This window comes from Lissotriton vulgaris, chromosome 8 (assembly GCF_964263255.1).
Source record: "Lissotriton vulgaris chromosome 8, aLisVul1.2, whole genome shotgun sequence".
NCBI classification, from domain to species: domain Eukaryota; kingdom Metazoa; phylum Chordata; class Amphibia; order Caudata; family Salamandridae; genus Lissotriton; species Lissotriton vulgaris.
In genome coordinates this window covers 235,499,834-235,520,205 of record NC_141696.1, presented here as the reverse complement: position 1 = coordinate 235,520,205, position 20,372 = coordinate 235,499,834, and the positions used below count along the sequence as shown (strand labels likewise).

At 47.0% G+C, this 20,372-nt stretch overlaps 1 protein-coding gene across 2 annotated transcripts in view; it reads right to left on the bottom strand.

Moving 5' to 3' along the window:
• The window catches only part of CCT8 (chaperonin containing TCP1 subunit 8), a 77,384-nt gene extending 57,800 nt beyond the window's left edge, over window positions 1-19,584 (bottom strand). For both annotated transcript variants that reach the window (XM_086934017.1, XM_086934018.1), the window contains exons 1-2: window positions 19,405-19,584; window positions 5,890-5,980 (exon numbers count right to left, since the gene is read on the bottom strand). In XM_086934017.1, coding sequence (XP_086790143.1) covers window positions 5,890-5,980; window positions 19,405-19,464 — 151 coding nt within the window. In that variant the 5' untranslated portion in view covers window positions 19,465-19,584. The remainder of the gene's footprint in view (window positions 1-5,889; window positions 5,981-19,404) is intronic.
• Window positions 19,585-20,372: the final 788 nt, after the last annotated feature.

Genomic DNA, 20,372 nt, shown 5'->3' with positions numbered 1-20,372 from the left:
ATTATGGCGACCCAGTACTGCATCAGAACCATTTACATTGAGGGGAAGAAAACTGGAGGAGAACGCAGCACCGTGGCGCAGGATGAATGAAGGTTAAATTTTTAAAGTTTTTGTCATGCAGCTGTCACACAGGCCGTAGTGATCCGTACAAGCAAAATAATAAAGAAGAGCAAGGTCCATGTAGGTGGGACACGACATTAGCAACTACAGCAAGCAATTCGCGTATCAGCAAACAAGTCCCCGCCAGGCAGGATGGTAACACAATATCCACGTTACAAAGTAGCATCTATAACCCAGTAACACTACCACAGCCACCCAACACCCAGCACTCCCTACCATGGGCAAAAAGGTAAAATCATAGAAGAATAAAACCGGTCCCATAGAAACGAACAAAAAGGAAATATAACCCCCCACCCTACACACATGCAGAGGCTATGGCCTACCCCCCCTCTAGCAGCGTGCCTGTCGCCCTATAAACCCGAAATTTAGAAAGAAGAAAAGTCAGAAAAGAGAGAAGGAGTCAGCAAGAAACGCCAAAAGAAGGAAGAAAAGTGAAAAGAAGGAAATGTCACTGTTGACTATAGGGAGGGAGAAAAGAACCAGCTAATCTACCACTCCCAAATAGGGGGGGATGGCGGGGAGGAGCCCACCCAATAACCGATATCCCGGACTCCCAGTCACCTTCAACCTTAGCACCTTGCGGAATATACAACCAGCGTCATGCAGGAGAGGAAAAGCAACTCTAAGGAAGTAGGCAAGGGGAACCGAATCAGTCCCAACCCATCACCACCCGTCACTGTATCCAGCACATTTAGTAAAGGCCAGTCACCAACATTACTGAACAATCCCGCCTTACAATTCACCACCGCCCCGGTAATTCTAATAAGCAGTTATTATCGTAGTACAATATTAAATGGGGCGAGGCCTAGTAATTCGCACATTGCAGCATAGAATCACGATATTCCGTTCCGAGTCCCCGCAAACCTTCCAGTCCCGGTCACAATTGACAGCAAATCAGCCCTGGCCAGAGCGTAAGCGTCTCTTCAGACTCGGCAATCGAGGGAAGCCAGCTCCACAAAGTACCTGAAGGCAAAATGGCCGCCGCCGATGAGGAGGAGGGAAGAAGAGGCAAAATGGACGTCCAGCAGCGGCTGCCGAGTAGCAAACAATCAGAGAAAGTAACCCCGAATACCAAAATCGAGATTCGAGCCAAAACTGGAGAAAGGGCACTCGGGAGGCAATGACCGCAGGGGGATGTAGCGGCAGTGAGGGCCGGGAGCTCAGCATCAGTCCCAGAAACATTGTTTCAGGTTCCGTGGAGAACTGCAACCTTGTATCTCCGTCAAAGTCACCAAGCCGTCTTGCGCCGGAATCGCAGCTCCGGGAAGCAGTCGTCACCTCACCGGCAGCGGCCGGCGCCCCAGTATCCACCGTGCCCATGTCAGCTGGGGAGGTCGATTTCGTACCGTGCCAGGGGTCAGCCAAACAGTCCCGTTTCAGCCGTTGCACCGCTCCGTCTATCCGGTCCCCAAACCGCCCAGAAAGTGTCCGCATTTCCATCCTGAGTTCAGCGAGTGCATCCACAATATCCCGGCATGTCAGCTCCCTCTGAGCCTTGGGCTGCCTCTTCGTACTCGGCGGGTGTTGTAATGGCGCCCTCAGGTCACCATCGATCGGTGAGGTACTGCCAGCAGGCGAGTCAGCCATCGGCGCTGTGGAAGAGGCAGCCGCCATCCCGGACATCCAGTAAGAAGGGGGGGCGTCACATCGGGAGGAAGCCACAGTGGACCCAGGGAACTCGGGGCTAGTCTCAGGAGCCGGGCGGACAAGTCGTAGGGCGACCCTCCCAATGGCCGCCGCGGGCCAGTTGCAGCGTCAGCCAAGGGAGCGAGAACTGAAGCAAACACCGCTCACCAACACTTCGACCCACCGAGACGGGGCCGTTGAGTGTCGCTATAGAACTCCATCCCAAGTCTCAGCACCGGCTCCAATAAGCAGGGACGATCGCAGTCCCAGGGTCACAGCAGGCGGCAGCCGTCCTGAGGGTCCGCGATAGCCAGGGGCGGCGCCGGTCTCAGAGCGCGGCCATGGAGCCCGACACCCGGCACGGCGCTATCTACGGGAATCCGGCAGGCAGGGACACCGGGAAAACACCCAGTGCATCAGCGCGATCGTGGCTACCATCCGCGGCTGTTGTATCCCGGATAAGCGAACAGGATGTGGGTGCAAAGCGCACTGGCCAGCGGAGCCGGGAATCGAGTGTCCGTTCAGGTCGCCATCTTGGCTCCTCCTCCATTTTGCATTTGTTACAGTATTTCTTTATCAGCTTTATCACATTTACAATAATTATCCAGCTATATGTCCACCCATCTCTAGAGAACAATTTGACAGTGTTAGACCTAGGGAATCCTAGACTACATAGGGTAGCCTGGCACAGAGGGGAAACAGCTAACCTCCAAGGCTTTTGTGTAGTACTTACAGAACCCACTCACAGTAACTCAATGACTTACCACTAAAATAAATGACGCCACACCAATTTAGAAAAATATGGACTGCTTTATAAAAATTTCTATGTATCTTAGCAGTATCAAATTTCTGTTCATTACACAGCTCCGACTTTGTTTATCAGCGTATGCACAATTCTTGTATAGCATCAATTATTCAACACATTACTGACAGTTTGTGAAACAATACTTTTCAACACCGCTTTATGGGATTCCAGCTAGTCTAAAGAAAGACTCCGGTTCCTTCAGGTTTTAAATTCCTTAGCTTAACTCAGTAGATTATGGTTCCCCAATTTCACTGGGATGTCACTTACACCAGTTGTTTACCACACAGATATTCTCAGAGTGTTTAAATACTGTACACTAGCAATAACATTTCCCACATAGGCAGGGCAGCATAAACTGGCATCAGGTTACTTGGGGACTTCTGTCTAGCTTACTCGGCTGAGTTAACCGATCTGGTTACCCAGAAAAATGCCAACCTTTACACTTCCGTTTTCCCCCCACCTTCTTCTTGTTCACGAGGGTTTCCCCCTCCCAATGGCTTCCCTGAATCACGTTATTGACCAGCCAGTGGTTGCCCTTGTTCGTTCAAGTTTTCAATGTCACAGGGTCTTTTACGCTTGGTCCAGCTTAACACTCGCTGGTGAACTCCCTGCTGCACAGAATCCCCTGGCCTGGTTTACCCACCAGGAACCGTGGCGCAGGCTTCCCGTCCCTCGCCGGCCCCGGTTCCCTGCTTGCTTACTTGTGGTCAGAGAGTCTGAAAGCTCCAGTTCACCGGTCGCTGACACCAGCGCTGCTGATCCGCGTCCACTCCCCTTTCATGCCAAACCGCTTCTTCACAAGGCCTTGGGGAAGGGGAGGACGCTCTCGCTGTCGACGCGCTGACTGCACCTCACCTCAGCTCTTCTCAGCGGTGCCGCAGCGAGGCTCGCCGTAGTCCCGCACTTCCGCCTCTGCGCGGGAGATTAGTGTTTACTCTGCAGCGGCACCGTCTACCTCAGGACGCTGACAGGCGCTCCTCCGGACCCGCCCGCTAGCAGGATACACTCCGCTGTTGCTCTGCCCCTCCCTCCTGGAGGTAGTGTCTCCCTCGCTCTAAGTCCTGCGCAAGACTGGGCTACCAATCTCTCCCTTACTTCTTAATCCCGCTCCTCACTCAGGCTCACAACATGGGCAGACCTTGTCGGGACAGCGCCTCTCAGCATGAGCAAGAGGTTAGTGAACACTACGGGAGTTTTGGAATGGGAGGTTCTCAGTCTTGATGAGGGTTGTAAAACTTCCTCAGATCTCGGGGCTCGCTGTCTCTATCGGGTACCGGCAGTTTCACCAGTAGACTTGTGAGATTACCCTCGAGTTAGGGAGTGGATTTTAGTAACTCGCGTGGACCTTATGTCCAACTTAAACGAGTGCAAGTCAGTAGGGCCAGGTCCCTGGTTAGCGGGTCGGTGGCAGCAGTAAGGCAGCAAACCCTCTGAAAGGAAGTCAACCCTCTGTGCGTCCTAGCCCTCTAGCGCCACAGCCTGAACTCCAACTGCTCTCAGGTCACTCCTAGTCACCTCTCTACAAATGGCCGCCCTGGCCACTGGCCTTTTTATAACCTGGCCTCAGACCACTCGAACCTGCTAGAGGGTTCCAGAACTTTCCCTATACAGTCCAATGGGTTTTTCTCACTGAAGTGTCCGTTATGGCAGTTGCTGGACACCATTTTAGGTCTCAAGGTTCTCTCAATTTTGATGAGGGAGGCTAGGCCTCACAAAGGAAGGAAAAAGAATAACGTCAAGGAACACCTAGCCCCTCTGTCAACATTAAAAATTCCTGGTGAATAATAAAAGTAAGTGAAACATGAGGAGGTCAAGGGTGACAAAATAAATAATAATTGTGAGGGAACTCACAGGGGCAGACAGGTCTAACAGACAGTATCCCATTTTTATACGCACAGAGCCTTGTTGTTTGGGGAGGGTCACAGAGGGGGATTGGGGTCCATAATTATGGCAAACAAACAGCTAGATATTTTGACTCTCATCCAACATTTTGCTGTTTTAACTGCTAACGTGCACAAAATGTAATGTCTAGACAGGAGGTCACAGGTGTTATTGTGATCATGGATGAAATGTGGATCAACAGTTAATGATGCGAGTGGAGAAACAGGTACAAAGAGCCATCATTGTTCAGTAGCCATAGATCAATCATCTTCTCAACACTCAACTACCCAACAGTAACTTACCTGGGAACTTTAGTACAAAGTCCACTAAAGATTATACATCTTCAGCAGGTTAAAAAATACACCAAGATGCCAATATAGTACAATATATAAAGAAATAAGAACAGTTTGAGCTATGCAACACATATTTAAAATGAAATGGTCTACAACAATAGTAGTGCAACAGAAAATATCAAAAGTACAGAACAGTACAACATCTCAACTGCCATTTTTAGGTCTTGCCCGAGATAGTGCACGTGCTGTAGCTTGTGAGACGTTTAGTTAGCTTACAATGGGCTTAGAGCCCACCCATTGCTTACCATTGGCTGGCTACATTTGCTTGATTATGATTTGTTAGTGTGCAAACGTCATGTCCTCTTCTTGCATTTGACCCTCCCTTAGAGCAAGGTTAAAATTTGTGTCTTTTAAACTGCTTGCAATGTGGAGATACTTTTTTTGTGGGCACACACTGTTCAAGTGCATATGTTTGCTACATGTTTACCTCGTACTCCCTGCGCTCAGTTGATGCTTTTGCCCCTCACATGCACTCATGTTACCTTCTCGCGCCCATATGCTTCTTTCTGCCTTGATGTTCCATGTCCCCATCTGTTCCCTCCATGACCACGTAAGCTTCCTTCTCGATTGCCCCCATCAGGCTCCTCAATTCTCATTTCCTTTGTATTTTTCCTTTCATTTTCTCCCCAAAAGCCTCATTCTTCCTGTTGATTGCCCCAACAGTCATCTGGGTGCCTGCTTTCTTTACATTCTTTTCTCTCTCTCCCCCAAGGGCTCGTTCTTTGTCTTGCATGCTCCTATCTACACCCGCATTATTCCTATTGCTTGCATGCTTCCTTTGTTTTTAAGGTCTCCCTTGTGCTTGCCGCATCCCTCTCCTGTATGCTCACATACCCTACCACCCTCTGTTGTCTGTCTGCTTGCCCCAGAACTTCACTACCACCACCCACTGTCCCTCTGCTTGCCCCAGAACCTCTGTGATCTGTGTGCTTGCTCCCAGCCCCTCCCTCCAACGCACTGCAGTTCTTGCCTCTCCCACACATCCCTCCTCTCTTCGTGTTGCACTGATGTATAACATGGCAAAAAAACGTTTAGAAAGTAAATAGCTACGGTAGGGGAGACCTATTGGCTTTCCAGACGGTGGTTAATGAAGGATTAACATACCATTTGGCCCGTAGGCAGTCCGAGTTGTCTGGGCAAGTTCTTTACAAGCTGTAATATTACGATAGACTGCTTCCTCCAATCCTGAATAATGCTATAGAGACAAGAAAAATAAATATATTGTTTAACAAATAAGCAGGGCAGTGTTGAAGTTAAAGCAACATGTAAAAAGCCTTTTTGAAACCATCAATAAGTGGAAAAAAAACTAGCAAACTATTTTGAATGTGTCGGAAAGTGCCCCGTTTTGACGGCCACCCCCACTTTTTGCCTGGTATTTGATGCAATTTTGGCAGAAGTGCATATCGCTTTCCCTAAAATGATATAACGTTCCCCTAATTGGCAATATCTTTAGATCCCCTTGTTTGTCCCTAGTAAATGGTACCCCTGGTACATTTGGCAGGGAGACTAAAGAGGGTCTCTAAGAGCTGCAGTATATACCACCCTAAGGGACCAAACACCACACTCATGCAAACTGCCATTGCAGGTTGTGTGACATGGTGCAGAGTAAAGTGTAAACACAACATGGCACAAATCCTGTGAGCCATGCCTGCAGACGCTGCATGCAATATAGGTAAGTCCCCCTGCAGCAGACCATACAGCCCCAAGGCAGGGTGCATTTTATTATGTGCGTGAACATACTGCATGAGCAGATATGCCCCTGTGATATTCATGTTGATTCTTGGACATTGTATCAACAGAATGGGGTAGCTGTTCCTATGCAGAAAAGGGATGATCAATGGTTGGTCTATGGGAGTCACACTTTTCCTTACCGAGAAAGCGCTGCAAACATCAAACTACCAAATTTTCAGACAGAAAATTCTGGAACTATCATATATTCTCTAACAGTACCCCACTTTTCTAGGTGGGTCTACTGTACTGAGCTAAAATTAGTCAAAAGAAGGACCACATGAAGTCAATATAGTTTGCAAATTGTTTTGGTCAGTTCCAGTTTAGGCAAGGGGTCTCGCTTGGCAACGCAGGTGCAGTCAGCGCGTCGACGCAGTGCGAAAGCGCTGTCGCCAGCGAGATCTATTGTCGTCGACTTGCCTCGGAAAGGAGATAAGAGATGGGCATGCGCAGGGCGAATGGAGGTCGTGAATGCGCACTACAGCCACACGGTGTGCACATCTCCTGTCTCCATTCCGTCGTCGCAAGCCTCCGCTTTATAAGCTTCAGCTGTGGCGGCCATAATTAGTGAAGAAAAATGCATATATGTGGGTAAACACTAAGGCCCAAATGAGTTTGTTTTTTACACTGCGTTAATTGGATGTAGGATACGCTAATGAATGGATTGTCATTTGCAAGTGGACTTCTGGGGGCATCTTTTGCATACGATTGTTGGCAGGAGGCACTGGTGAAACACTAATTTAGCTCCAACAACTTGTGGACTGTACCAGCTTTCAGGGCACGTGGTGGAGTGGGATATTGGACTGTGCACACACTGCAGTGTGTGGAGGGGGTACCACAAACCTACTGAAACTCATCCACAAGCGTTGTTTGACCACTTAGCCGTTTGCGGTTCCCCAAAACTTGCGCCCACAGCTGGGATAGGTCTGTCACTTTCAGTTTTTAAGCCGATTTAAAACCACCCTGGTGCTAAATTGTTTTAGGTGGACAAGTTAGTACTGTAAGGCGCAGAAGTGCGGTTGGTGGCTTTGAAACCCTACCTTGTAAAGGTGCTGGTTGCTGAGCATACTCTATGTACTGTCCAGTGAGGGTACTCCACTTCTTACTTGTTAAGAACGCCTTACGTCAAGTGCAACAAGCATTGCAGGCTACACTGCACGTAAAGTGCTTGTGTTGATTCATTTTGATTATCTAACTACATCCTTAAGTTATCGAACCCATCCAAACTTGCTTGACTGCTAGTTGGGTGCTGCAGAGCTCAGAATGTTATCAGCCTAGAGCAGCGCACCTACTTATGGTTAAGGAATCCATACTGTATCTGTAAGAATCAAACAAACACCAGGGAACCAGCAGGACACAAGAACAAGAGCATAAATCATAGAAATAAGGAAACGTGATTTAAATAACCAACCTTCACGAAGGTTAACAAAAAAACAACAACATTTTCAATGTCAATAGCTCAAAACAATGTCATTGAGAGACCTATTGCATTGTAAATGCTTGTTTTCAATGAAATCACCAAGAACCACTAATATTATTAGTGCTGTAATAGTGACAACACAAGACAAGATTACATCAAATGCAAAAGGACTAGCAGTGGTTATGTCAGTGCATCAAGCTGGGTTTCCAATCATAAGGTAAAAAGGTTTTGACAATTTCAAATGCCTCTACATGGGTAATAGATAACTCAATCCCACTGACAGCCAGCTAACTGAATCGGTTATGTATGAACAATGCCACAGGATTTATCACTTAAAACATCAAATTTAAAAATATTTGGGAAATTGAACCATTTTTCCCTAAATGTCAGTTTATGAATTCTGAAAATGCATACCTTTTCGTCTTGAAAAAACACTCATCATATATTTCTTAATTCAGTCAAGAAAAAGCTTCTAACTTAGTAGGTTGAACTGCACAAAGGAGAGCTACTTAGAGGTAGCTGGCGAACTACCAGTATCTCACAAGCCACTAGTTGGAGAAGCTTGATTTAGGCCCAGCAATACAATGGGGTAATGTTTTTCTCACGAGAAAGTAGGAATGCAGTTACTTAGGACTTTTGCCATTGGCTGGACGCTCCTAATATATGAAACAAATGTGAGATACTGTGTTTTCTGATTCACACGTTGACACTTAATGAGTATTCTTGGTAGGAAAACATTTAGATCTAGGCAAGACAAATTAGACTGGATTCTCCGGAACCTCTAGTTTTCAGTAATGCCCAGGACTGATAGGATTTCCCAGGTGCCAGCTCACCCTGGCTCCGAATACTGCAACCACCTCCCATGGAAGATGAGAAGATTTTTTTGGGGCATAGATTTGACATTCGTAGGACATTCAGGGAGACAAAATGTGCCAGGGTCCACATCAAACCACACTGGATTGCCCTCTGCCTTTGTCAGAAATGGCCAACATTGCCCCTCATCCCTCAGCCCAAAGAATGGAACTATCCAGAGGGAAAATTAGAGGATATTGATCGGTCTTTGATCATAATTTTGACCACTGGACAGGCACAGAGGAGTAAGTCTCCCTACACCATTGCGGTGTGCGCGATCTGGTGCCTGCCCCCATCCAGATTATTTATGTGGTTTTTTTTTTACACCTTCCTTTGTGTCTAGTGGTCTTACTGCCCCCAGGGAAGGAAGACTGAAGCTAAAGCCCCCAAAACTGCAGAAAGGGTCTCACATGCTGTAAAGGAGGTACAAATGTCAGAGAGGTGGATCCTACACCCAGTTCCATTAAAATGGAAACCCCTCAGGGGGGACAGAAAAACTGTCTGGGAAATTGTTCGGTGGGAAGGTCTTCAAAGCATGGCAGACCACCCCCTGACCCGGGGGGAGGGGGGGGGGGGGGGGAAGAGGGGAGCTGGCGATGGATTGAACCCACACCACTTTTTAGAAAGACAAAAAAAATAATAATTTCCCAGGTGCGTACTGGACTTTCTGCCCTTCTCCCACCCGCCCAGCTGTATGGGGCCTGAGGAATGGAAGGTGCCTGATGCAGCCACCAGCTCCATTCTTTGACCTTGTTCACACCAGAGGGACTCCCTGCCCATTCTGATAGGATGCAATGCGTGCCGCACATAGGGGCTTAAGTAACAGGTTGACTTCTTAAAAAAATTCTCTTAGCTATGCACTAAATACGTGAACACAAAAAAGTACTAGTTGAAGAAGACAACAAAAGTCAAAACGTTTATTAGCTCATCCCGCAGAGACAGATTCCTCCTGTTAAAGTTCTTTGCACAGAAACAAAGATCTGAAAAGGTTGGTCACTTTTGAGGAATACCTGCGTAGAGATGGGGAAAAAGGGCAAAACGAACATTCTGCATTTTACTTTTAGACGTCAACAACATGCTCTAAATCTTTTAAGAATGTTTCAATACAAACTTTTGGGGGCAGTATTCAATGCCTAGCTCTAGCTTAGATGATGCAGGTATGAGGTCTATAGAGTAAGAAATTAAGGCTCTTTCGAAATGTAGTGTAGCATAATTGTCAAAAGACTTCAAAACAATAAAAACTTTCACAAAATGAAACTTGCTTAATTTGGATGTCTGCAACATTCTGCAATTCTATTCCTCTTTAATGAAACACTCATTAGTCGTCCGCAGCAGATGTATGCTCATTTGGTTGAATTGTGGTTTGTATAATATCAATGAAGCATTTGTGCAGTGGGAATAGAAGACAGAACTCTGAAGCGCTGAAGTGAAGTCTTTATCTCTGTGTATGCATCAGTTGGAGCAGTGTCCATGAATGCTTTGAAACACCAGACTTAAGCAGAACCTATAAAATAATCCTCCTTAGAGGTGCGCACCCGGTGAAAACTGATGGGACATTAGAGCAATGCCACCCCAACAGGCAATAAAAAAAAACCTGAAAATTCCACCATTTCATCAACACTTTGAATTGACGAAAAGCGTTTTGTTCTTGCAGTAGGTTTTTGAATGGTTGATACATTGCAAAATGACTATTGTATACCATTCGCAAAGCATGCACTATCTACCCATGGTAACTGTTTTAAATGACATTTCACTGCATTAGATATATATGTATTATTTTATTACATGTATTTACTAATATAAAGCAATTTGCGAGCCATTGGGTCTTATCTATGCTATACAAAACTGCTAAAAATGTAGGAAATAAATCTTTGTAGTAAAAGGGAACAGAAGTGCATAGTGTCTATATAGAAAGTTGTTTTGAACAAAATGTTTGTTTCCGTCTACTTCTGGTTCACTTCAAACAATAAGTTACTGAGTATGTGTCCAGTGATAGCACCTTAAATGGCAATTTAAATAAACATTGCCAAAGCCAATTGGTGGCACAGCATCCGAGATGTTGTGCCACACTGATGAGAATAATAAATCAAAAATAGAGCTTTTACACAGCCAGCAGCATCACTTTGTATGTGCATGCTGTTACAAAAGGACATGGCCATTTTTGTTACCGATCCAAGTTTATTTTTAACGAGGGTTTTTTAGGCGGAAGTAACAAGAGGGACATGGGCCATGGACTATAGACCAGTTTTTAGGTCTCGCCTGGTGTTGGAGTGCACATGCGCTCCTCGCCTTTGAGAGCTATAGTCATCAAGCAAGTTTCAAGAAGGGGACTCAAAGCCACGCCCCTCATTTTCATTGGGTAGTGTCAACGTTTATGTTAAACACTGGCTTTCCATTGAAAAGGAGGGTTTTCAGTTGCCGCCTTTCTGGACGGCCCCCGTGGACTCGGTCGCCTGCATTACGGCTGTTGTGACGAACTCTCTTATCAGAAGCTTTGTCACGCTGCCTTGCACACCCCAGTCCCCCCTCTCATTGGGCGCTCTGAGAACGCTCGTCCTGCCTTAACACGCCCAGGCAGTCGTAAAAGTTGTCACATAATCGCTATAGAAATATTTTTCTGGCTCCATCTTGGGCTTGAAACGAACGACGGTCACATTTACAGGGTCTTGTATCTGCGTTGCTAATTTACAACGTTGTCAAAATAATACAACTACTCCATTGTGCGATACTGGTTATAATAGGTTTGTAATTAAGTGACATACTGAGATGGAAATATTGCAACAATCATCACCTTTCTTATGATACTAAAATATATTACTTTTTAAGGTATCTGATAAATTATAACATCATGATATCTTCAATATTCCGCTTGTCATTCACTACAAATGACACTGTTTAAAGATGGCCGCCAGCTTGCCCAGTGTCCAAAGGTGGAATGTCCCATTTCAATGATAAAGCCTGTGCCCCTGGAGATGCGCAAGATGCCACGTCTCCGCCTTCCCTGGCCCCGCCTCTCGGATCAGCTGCTGACTTGCTTTGACGGGAAGTGCTGTGGTACGGTGGGGGTAAGTAGAGCTGCACTGGGGGCTGTAGGCGCAGATATAGAGTACCCAGTCGGGGGCGGCTCCTGTAGCCACAGGGCTCTGACATAGGTGTCCTGAGCTCCCGTTGAGAGTGTTCCATTGCTGTGACATGCCCCAGCCGTGGGCCCATAGCTGGGGTACTTCACCCTTATGCCCCTGGGGTGGGAGAAGTACCTCGAGCTCTGGGGTCCTGCTTGCTTCAGATCTGGCCCCCCACTGGAGACTGCTGCAGCAGCAGCACTCAGACAAAGCTGCTGATCTTGACCTTGGTTGATGATGCTCTTGCCCCGGGTCTTTTCTGTGAGATGTCCAGGCCAGGTCACCCTGCCAGGGGTGGTCCAGCCTGGCTCCTGATGAGACATTATCCGGCTCGGACTCAGAGTATCCAGCCCTTTCTTCTTACTGGAGGGTTATCCTACCTTCTTGTGGGTGAATTACCATGGCCTGCCTCCTTGTTTGGAGGGGTGATATTTTTGCAACTCCATCTTGCTGACGATGGCACCTTGTCGGGGATGAGGGGTTTTGGTGGTGGCAACTATTCTGCCCCTGCTTTTTGCACATGCATTATCTTTATCTAGCTCCTTGAATTGGGATTCTCTCAACCTAGCTTATTTTATCAGTGTCATCCTTCCCAGGTCCCCTGCTGAAGGCACAATACAGTCCAGATCCGGAAGGATATCCTGTATTTATTGGTGCCAGCGTTTTGATGATTTGCCACATACCACAGGGTGTGGATGCTCCAGTTCTAAGTCGCTGCTTGAGGGTGCTTTAGACCTAGGCCTATGACTGGTGATGCCCAGGGTCACTCCTTGAATTTCCATTAGGCCATTACTTTGAATGGATCAGATGTGAGTCCCTCTACCAGCTAGCACCCCACCCTCCACTCGAGGAGCGTCAGCTCTGGCCCTCTACTGGGAATGTGCAAGTCCTTGGTTCTGTCTAGAGGGATGATTGGGCTTTGAAGGGGAGTGGATTCAGGAATGGTGGGGTGTACTGGACCAATGTCCCTCCTGGCTGTGTGTGTTTGCCAGATTGGTCTCCCTTCTTGGAGGTGCATTATCACATTTTGGTTGCAGTGGCGGCTGGTGCATAGGGGCGAATGGGGCGCTGCCCCACTAGCCTCAGGACGAGAATCGGGGAGGAAGACAAGAGAGACACCACATGCAATGCAGCAGCCTCAAATGAAGTGCTCACTGCCCGTGTGTCGAACACAAATTAAATTCTGTTTCGCTTTCTTCAAGGGACAAGGTCACATCAGGTCAGAGACCTGCGTATGTTCCGGCCGGGGAGAGGAATATTGCTCGCCCTCGAAGCACATGCGGAAAGAGTGATGTCATCCTGAAAGGAGTGGTCAAAGAAAGCAGAAAATGCCTGGCTTCAAATGGGGTATCTATGCTGCGGCCCAGGAGACTTGAGCAGCGTGCCACTGATATGAATGGCAAGGGGCATGGCAGTGGGTGGCAACAACCGGAGCACTCCCCTTGCCTTCGTGCTAGTCCCAGGCCCACTGATTGGACAATGGGAGCTGAGGGAGTGGGCTGCAGAAAAGCCCGCCGGCTGCAGCGCAGCTCTGACTCCGGCACCAGGACAGAACTGATGGCACGCAGCAGGTGCGCTGCACTCCATGTGCTGCTGGCTGTGCATTGCTCGGGACGGACACCGGCACCGGCCGCAGTCACCGCACAGCACTGTAGGACACTCTCGCCCTCCAGCCTCTCACACGCTACAGGCCCGGATGTGTTTCTTGAGCACTTCGAGGTCTCACTTGGTAATTGGATCCTGCAAAATAAACAGTGGCACTCATGAACATTCACGATGCAGGTCGTGTTTAAAAATTATTAATCGTCAGCTAGAAAGCACAAGCAGAGAGGAGGTGCGAATGTGAAAGATCGACTGTGGTGACTGCAGTGCAGAAGTCTGAGAGTACGAACGTGTACACTTTCAGATATTCCCGAATGTGGCTTGGGTGGTTTAATTTATAGATTTATGGGCACGCGGAGCTTCGGCTGCAGAAAGGAGGCATTGTTTGGCAGAAGTGTGACGTAGAAGCTTTTTCGGGGTGCGCAGTGGAAAGCGCTAGGGTGTGGGGGACGGGAAGGGAGGGTTCTGGGTAACACTTACCAGGGTGGTTGAGCTCCATGTGTCCTCTGAGGGGAGCTGGACGACACAGACCAGACGCCTGTTACTGCTAATGAGAAACAGCTTGGCATACGGGTCAGGTCGGATGACCCGGCCACAAAGTACATGTCTAAAACTTACCAAGAAATACTTTACTTTGTTCCCCTACTCTTCTTGGGGGCTTGCAGTCCGCATTCCTCTGTTAATCATCTCTCAATCTTCCTGCCCTCCCAAATATGCGCTTGAAAACGCACCACCAACCCACTCCTTCCTTCAAAACAAGGTGGGAAATGAACTAAAGAATGGATATGCTAAGGCCAGATAAAGAGAAATCTAGTAAACTGTTGGTCCAGTATTAAAAGCCATTAAAGAGAAAACAGAAAAGGTCATCTGTATCGATGGTGGACAGAAGAAAAAAAAAAAAAGAGAATCTTAATCAACCAATACAAAACCTAACTATGAAACAAATGCATACAGAGAGTATAGCTTGAGAGACAAACAGGATCGTTGGGGAGCGGGGGGGAATAAAAATAAAAGGAACACACAAAACTAGTATTACAAAGAAAAAAAGGTTTAACTGTCACATGGTTTAAAGATTCACCTACAGACTTAGACTGGTGAATTGAAATGTCAACTTTTCCTACCTACACAAATAAGAACTAAACAGGGCTACACCCAAAGCTCCTATGCAATATTTGTCTCTGCTTCATCAATTGGCAGGTTTATGACAACAAAAGCAATAAACTCCATCTATAGTTTAGTGGTAAATGATTATGAACGATAAAGTTGCATTTGCTCCACTAGCCCCAAAAAATTAATTAAAAGCTAATAAAAAGCTTTCATTTCCAATTCACGCATGCACAAAAGTCTACAGAGGTCATGGATTAGACCACCTAAAGTATTCTATGCTTTTAAAGTAAAAATGTTGACAGAAGGACGTACAATTTTCAAAGTTGAGGGGGATGACAAATATAGAAACGCAATACACATATTAGAGATCTGCAAGAAAATGTTGGCTCATTTCGGAGCAATGTGGTAAAAGATTAACATTTATGGGTAGGGCCGATCCTCTCCGGCCTTGATTATGGCAACTCCCTTTACTTGGGCAGTCCAATAGCAGTCATAAACAAGCATTTACAATGCAACGGTTTCGCCTTTGGAAAAGTTAGAGCTATTGGCAATGTAAATGACAATGCCATTTATTTATCCGTTTTCAAAACCAACACATAAATAAAAATGTTGTCATTTACAATGCCAATAGCTCAAACTTTTCCAAAGGCGAAACCGTTGCATTGTAAATGCTTGTTTATTCTTTTAGTTAAATAACGATACTCTGGGGTTTGTTATTTATTAGGTGCAATAAGTAGCACCTATAACGAGTTTGAGGGATACCATGCACATTTTTTCCTTCTAAATTGTGGCATATTTGCCCCGCCTAAATTCAACAAAGGGAGAGCTATTTAACACATCCGGTAATTACCCAATGCACTAAATATCAGCCACCTCCTAATTCTGAACTCTTTGCAAACGGGGGTTTGCGCACAGGTTGGAACTCTGACCCACTTGTAATCGGTGCCTTCGTGTTTCAAAGGAACTACTTCAGTGTCTGCCACAGCAGTCCGGAAATATGTTTGTCTATAGCAGGAAATCATGCAGGTGGCTGTGGGAAAAGTGGACCTTCCACAAAATATTGGGTGTACAGTAGGCGACTATATCGTCAGTACACTGGAAACAACTTCTTTCTTCTGTGCTGTTCCCTTTTAGAAAAATCACATACCAAGAGAAATAATTAAAAAAAAAAAAATTAGGGCATAATGCCCAGCACTGGTTGTGTGCCATTTAATATCCTGTTAGCCTTTTGTGCCGGGGAATAAAATATCATCTGTATTGATTTACGTTGTATGCCAAGGTGGTGCCATGATGCGTGCGCTAAAGTGATGGCTTTTCAGCTTGAAGTTGCACATACAAGATTCCTTCTATTTCATCTTCATCTCAAAAAGTGGTGTCTCCCTAGTCCGTTCTTTCCTCAAGTCTGTGGATGCTAGTGCAGGTGCATTTGTGGCTCAACCAACTGAAGTCTTATCTAGTACACGGCCAGGCTCAGCAATTTGTGAGCACTGTATTTAATGCTCACTAGTCTTCTCATACTCTGAAGCTTCAAGAGAGCCAGATAGGCCTGATACCTTCCAAGAAAGCACTGGCATGTCCGGTCACCTCAGAACAGCGTGATATGTTCAGGATTGTGGGCAGATCCTCGCGCATCACATGTTCCACTGGGGGGCCCCAGAAACCGAAGCCTTCAGGAAGTGGTGCTGATGTCTCTCAGCTGGGCCAGTCTTCGCCATTGGCTGGGCCCAGTACTCTTGACAGATGGGTTGGCTCTGACCACTCTGGTTCTGCACATTCCACAGGCAGGGGCAAGAATGGTTCTAGGCCACGATTTTGCTCTCCTCCATCCAGGGTCAATAGATTGGTCTGGGGGCATGATTTGATGCAATGAGAGGCATCTTGTGGTGTGGCCTCCTTCATCCCCACAATTGGCATTTGAGGCAGGAGGAGGGTACAGCAATAGCTGCAATTGGCCTTCTGTCTTCTTTCGACTTGGCAGACATGATTGTCTGCTCTCCTGGGGCACACATGCAGCAGCGTATAGCTCCGTTCGCTGCAGCTTACACTCGTGACACATACATGAACAGATCTGTTTGGCTCTCTGCTGCTCGGCCAGGTTGAGCCTAGGTGTTTTTACCTTTGTTTGGGGGGGTCCAGATTAAACTCTCCAACAAAATGCGATGGATGAGGCAAGTGTTTGGAAAGTTCAGTCTGAATGGGGTATCTCTTCGCAAATAATTACGGTGCAAGTGAGACCTGGGGCCCTGTAGACAATGCGGTTTATTCTGCACCTGAAAGAAACCTATCCCCAAAGTCAATTTAAAAGATAAAAGGGGTTGCTAGCATGTGAACCTGCTCAGGGGTGGCTCAAGACATCACGGGGTGCGGGCGCAGCTGGAAGGAACGAGTACATCAGATGAGGGATGAGGTCGGCACGGAGGACATTTAAATCAGTGGCGGAGATCCGTGTCCATATAGGGGCTAGGCGGCTAGCTGCAGATGTGAAAAGTGCCCACCATCGTAGCCAAGGGGATAGCAGGAGCCGGCAGGGCTACCAGGACCTGTGTCGCCTTCTTATAATGCATTCTTTGCATGTTCTGTCGGTGTAAGCATGAAATAACAAGCAACGGAGAGTGAAAGGGGAGCTGGAAACAGAGCTCACGAGCCAAAGTACATAACAGCAACGGAGAGTGAAAGGGGAGGGGGGGGCGGGAAACAGAGCTCACGAGCCAAAGTACATAACAGCAACGGAGAGTGAAAGGGGAGGGGGGTGGGAACAGGCACACGGGGAGGGGGGGGGGCGGAACGGACAGCGGGAGGGGAGGGGGGCGGGAAACAGAGCTCACGAGCCAAAGTACATAACAGCAACGGCAATTTGATGGAACGGCGACTACGAGAAAACACGCCCACCTGCTCCACTTCATTGTGCACGCCTGAAATTTGTTACCGTTACTACTGTTTTCAAAATGGACCCAGAACCATTTTCACTATTACTGTGCATAAGCTTGGTGTACTGGTTACTTGCTCAGACCCAAATTCAACATCATAACTCACGGTACAGTCCTCAACAGCGGGAGGGGGGCCGGACACGGACAGCGGGAGGCAAGTCTGGAACAGAGCAACAGGTCGTTTCGCGATTCGGGGGCGTGTTTGCGTGCTCTCCCCTTCCCATTGGCTGGAAGGTAAAATTCCAGCCAATGGGAAGAGGAGAGGGCGTGACTTAAAAAAAGACACGGAAACGCCCCCGAATCGCGTCAAGGCGGGCCCTGAACTCAGTGACGCTCCTCTCCTCCAATGGCTGGCCAGCCAATGGAGAAGAGGGGCGTGTTCAGGCCCCCATACTACTAACAAAAGATTTCGGCTCCGCCGACCCACTGCTTACGCAGTGGGACGGTAGCCGAAACCTAAACTCCAAGTGATTCGGAATGCGGCTGCTTGAATACTTTTAGGTATTCCTAAAACACAGTCAGCTAGAGCAGCTCTCAAATCTCTTCATTGGCTGCCCATTAACTGTAGAGTACAATTCAAGCAAGGTAATCTGCACCAAAACATCAGGCAAAATATAAAGGGGGACCACAGGTTCTGCAACAGTTGATCATCCCCAACTTGGCCAATAGAGCTCCGAGGTCCAATAATTTGGGGTCTTCTTAATGTCACCAGAGTTAGAAGGACTAGAGGTGGAGGCCGCACCTTCTCTTTTCTTGTTTCCAAACACTAGAATTCGTTAACTATCAATTTGAGATTGGACGAAAAATTCCTGAGCTTCAGAAAGAAATTAAAAACCCATTTTCTCCCCATTGTCCCTTTAAGTACTCATACTCTAGCTAGTCCAGAGAGCGCTGGGAAGCACTGGTAGGGTAGCAATGTACTTTATAAATCTGGTGAACAGAATAGGTATACAAGAAACCATGAGCAACAGTATCACAGGTGCATTAGGCCATCGAAGGAAAATCAAAGGTAGTTGAAGAAGCAGACATAGGAGATGCAACTGGCTAATAGTATGAAGGATCGAAAAGTAATTTATTAAGCTGAGAGTCGTGTTAAGTTCTATTGTAAAGCGCTCCGATACCTTTGGATAAAGTCCGCGCTATATAAAATTACATAAATAAGTAAATAGTCACTGATGTAAGATCATCAGTGGCAACTTTAGATATCAAAATAAGGTACGTACTACCACCTTAAAACAGCACCTAACGTAAAGTGACACCGCTTTAAAGACCACGCCCAAGTCCTATAGAGCTTAAACCTGACCGCAGCAGACATTAAGAATCCTATGAAGAATTAACGTGTGGCGTTAGGGCTGATTAAAATACGGAAATTCTCAAAGTAAAAAACGCCTCTGTGTACGATTCAGTTTAATATTTTTAGTAATAATGGGGGTCGGGCGATTTGAACCACTAATGTGTCGACAGAGGACGCCGCCTTTGATTAAGCCTCCAGTCAGTGTTTCACGGCAACCACCACCACAACAATTTACGACTGAAGCATTGAGATGGGCAGTCAGAGGAAGGGCGATGGAGACTGAGGGGAGTGCTCTCGCTCCATATAGGGCCTTCACAACGGAGCACAGGATGATGGAGAATGACAAAGCACCGGCATGGCCCACAGCAGTTCGCTGCGTGGCCGTGTGCATTGCCCGCCTGGGGTAAGCAGCGGTCTCAGCTCAGGATATACGGACTTCTCCTGCGTGAGCCCAAGGGCAGCCTCCCTCCCCGAATACCAGCTGAACGCTTCCTGACACCGGAGCAGCCCAAGAAACATCTAGAAAGGGGTGACCAAAATCCAAAGTCCTCCCCCCTGCTCACTTACTTTAGCTCCGTCCTTGAGCATCTGGGCGAAGCCCGGGGCTTTGGGCACGTGCAGGGCCATGGTGAGTGCGGGCCGGGGCGAAGAATGACAGAAAGAACCTGCCGGTGTGCAGCTCGCTGCAGCTGAGAAAGAGAACACGCCACACGCGCTCTAACGTCACTTCCCGCAGAAGTTCATCCGCAGACAGAAGTAGATGCCTTTCCGAAAGCATCGAGCGGCGGGAGCTAGGGAGGGAAGACGTTGAAAGGCAAAAGCGAGGATGACAGAGTTAGGGTGACCAGATTTTTCAGAGCCAATCAGCATTGGCAACGCCAATAGGTCTTGCCTTATTAATAAGACAGTGCCTACCTGCTGCTGCCTTCGCGAATGTTTGTATTGTTTAAAAAAAAGTGGGGAAAAAAATCTAAACATTGAAGGCAAAGCAAACACATATCCTAGCAATTTAACAAAAGTATCATGAGCGGAGGTAAGAGTAGAGGCGCTATCTTTACCAGAAGAAATCGCTGATCTTTGTTCAAGTTTTAAGATTCTGCAAAGACCCAGGGGTGAAACTTTAAAGGAACTCAATACAAGTCTGTTTTCATTTTTAACATGGCCTTTGTGTCTTTAATTACTTTAATTATCTGCCAGACATCATTAAGGTAGCTCTGGAATACAGTTTAAGTGCTTTCTTCTTATATTTACTGTTAAGGGGAAAAAGATTCTGGCTTTAGGTGATTTTCCTCAGACATTAAAATACTGGTCATGCCGGTGAAATAACGGTTACATCTAGGTGACAACCCTCAGTGGGGGTGATCAATTTATTAATACGTCTAACTGCGAGACTGGCACTAGAATGAAAAAAAACATTTATAAAGCGTGTAGCTACCATAAAGCATCTCAGCGCTGTTTGCAGATACAAACCAAGAGAGTGACTTTACTACCCAGTGGTTTTAAAAAGCAATGTTTTTAGTAATTTCCAGAAAGAC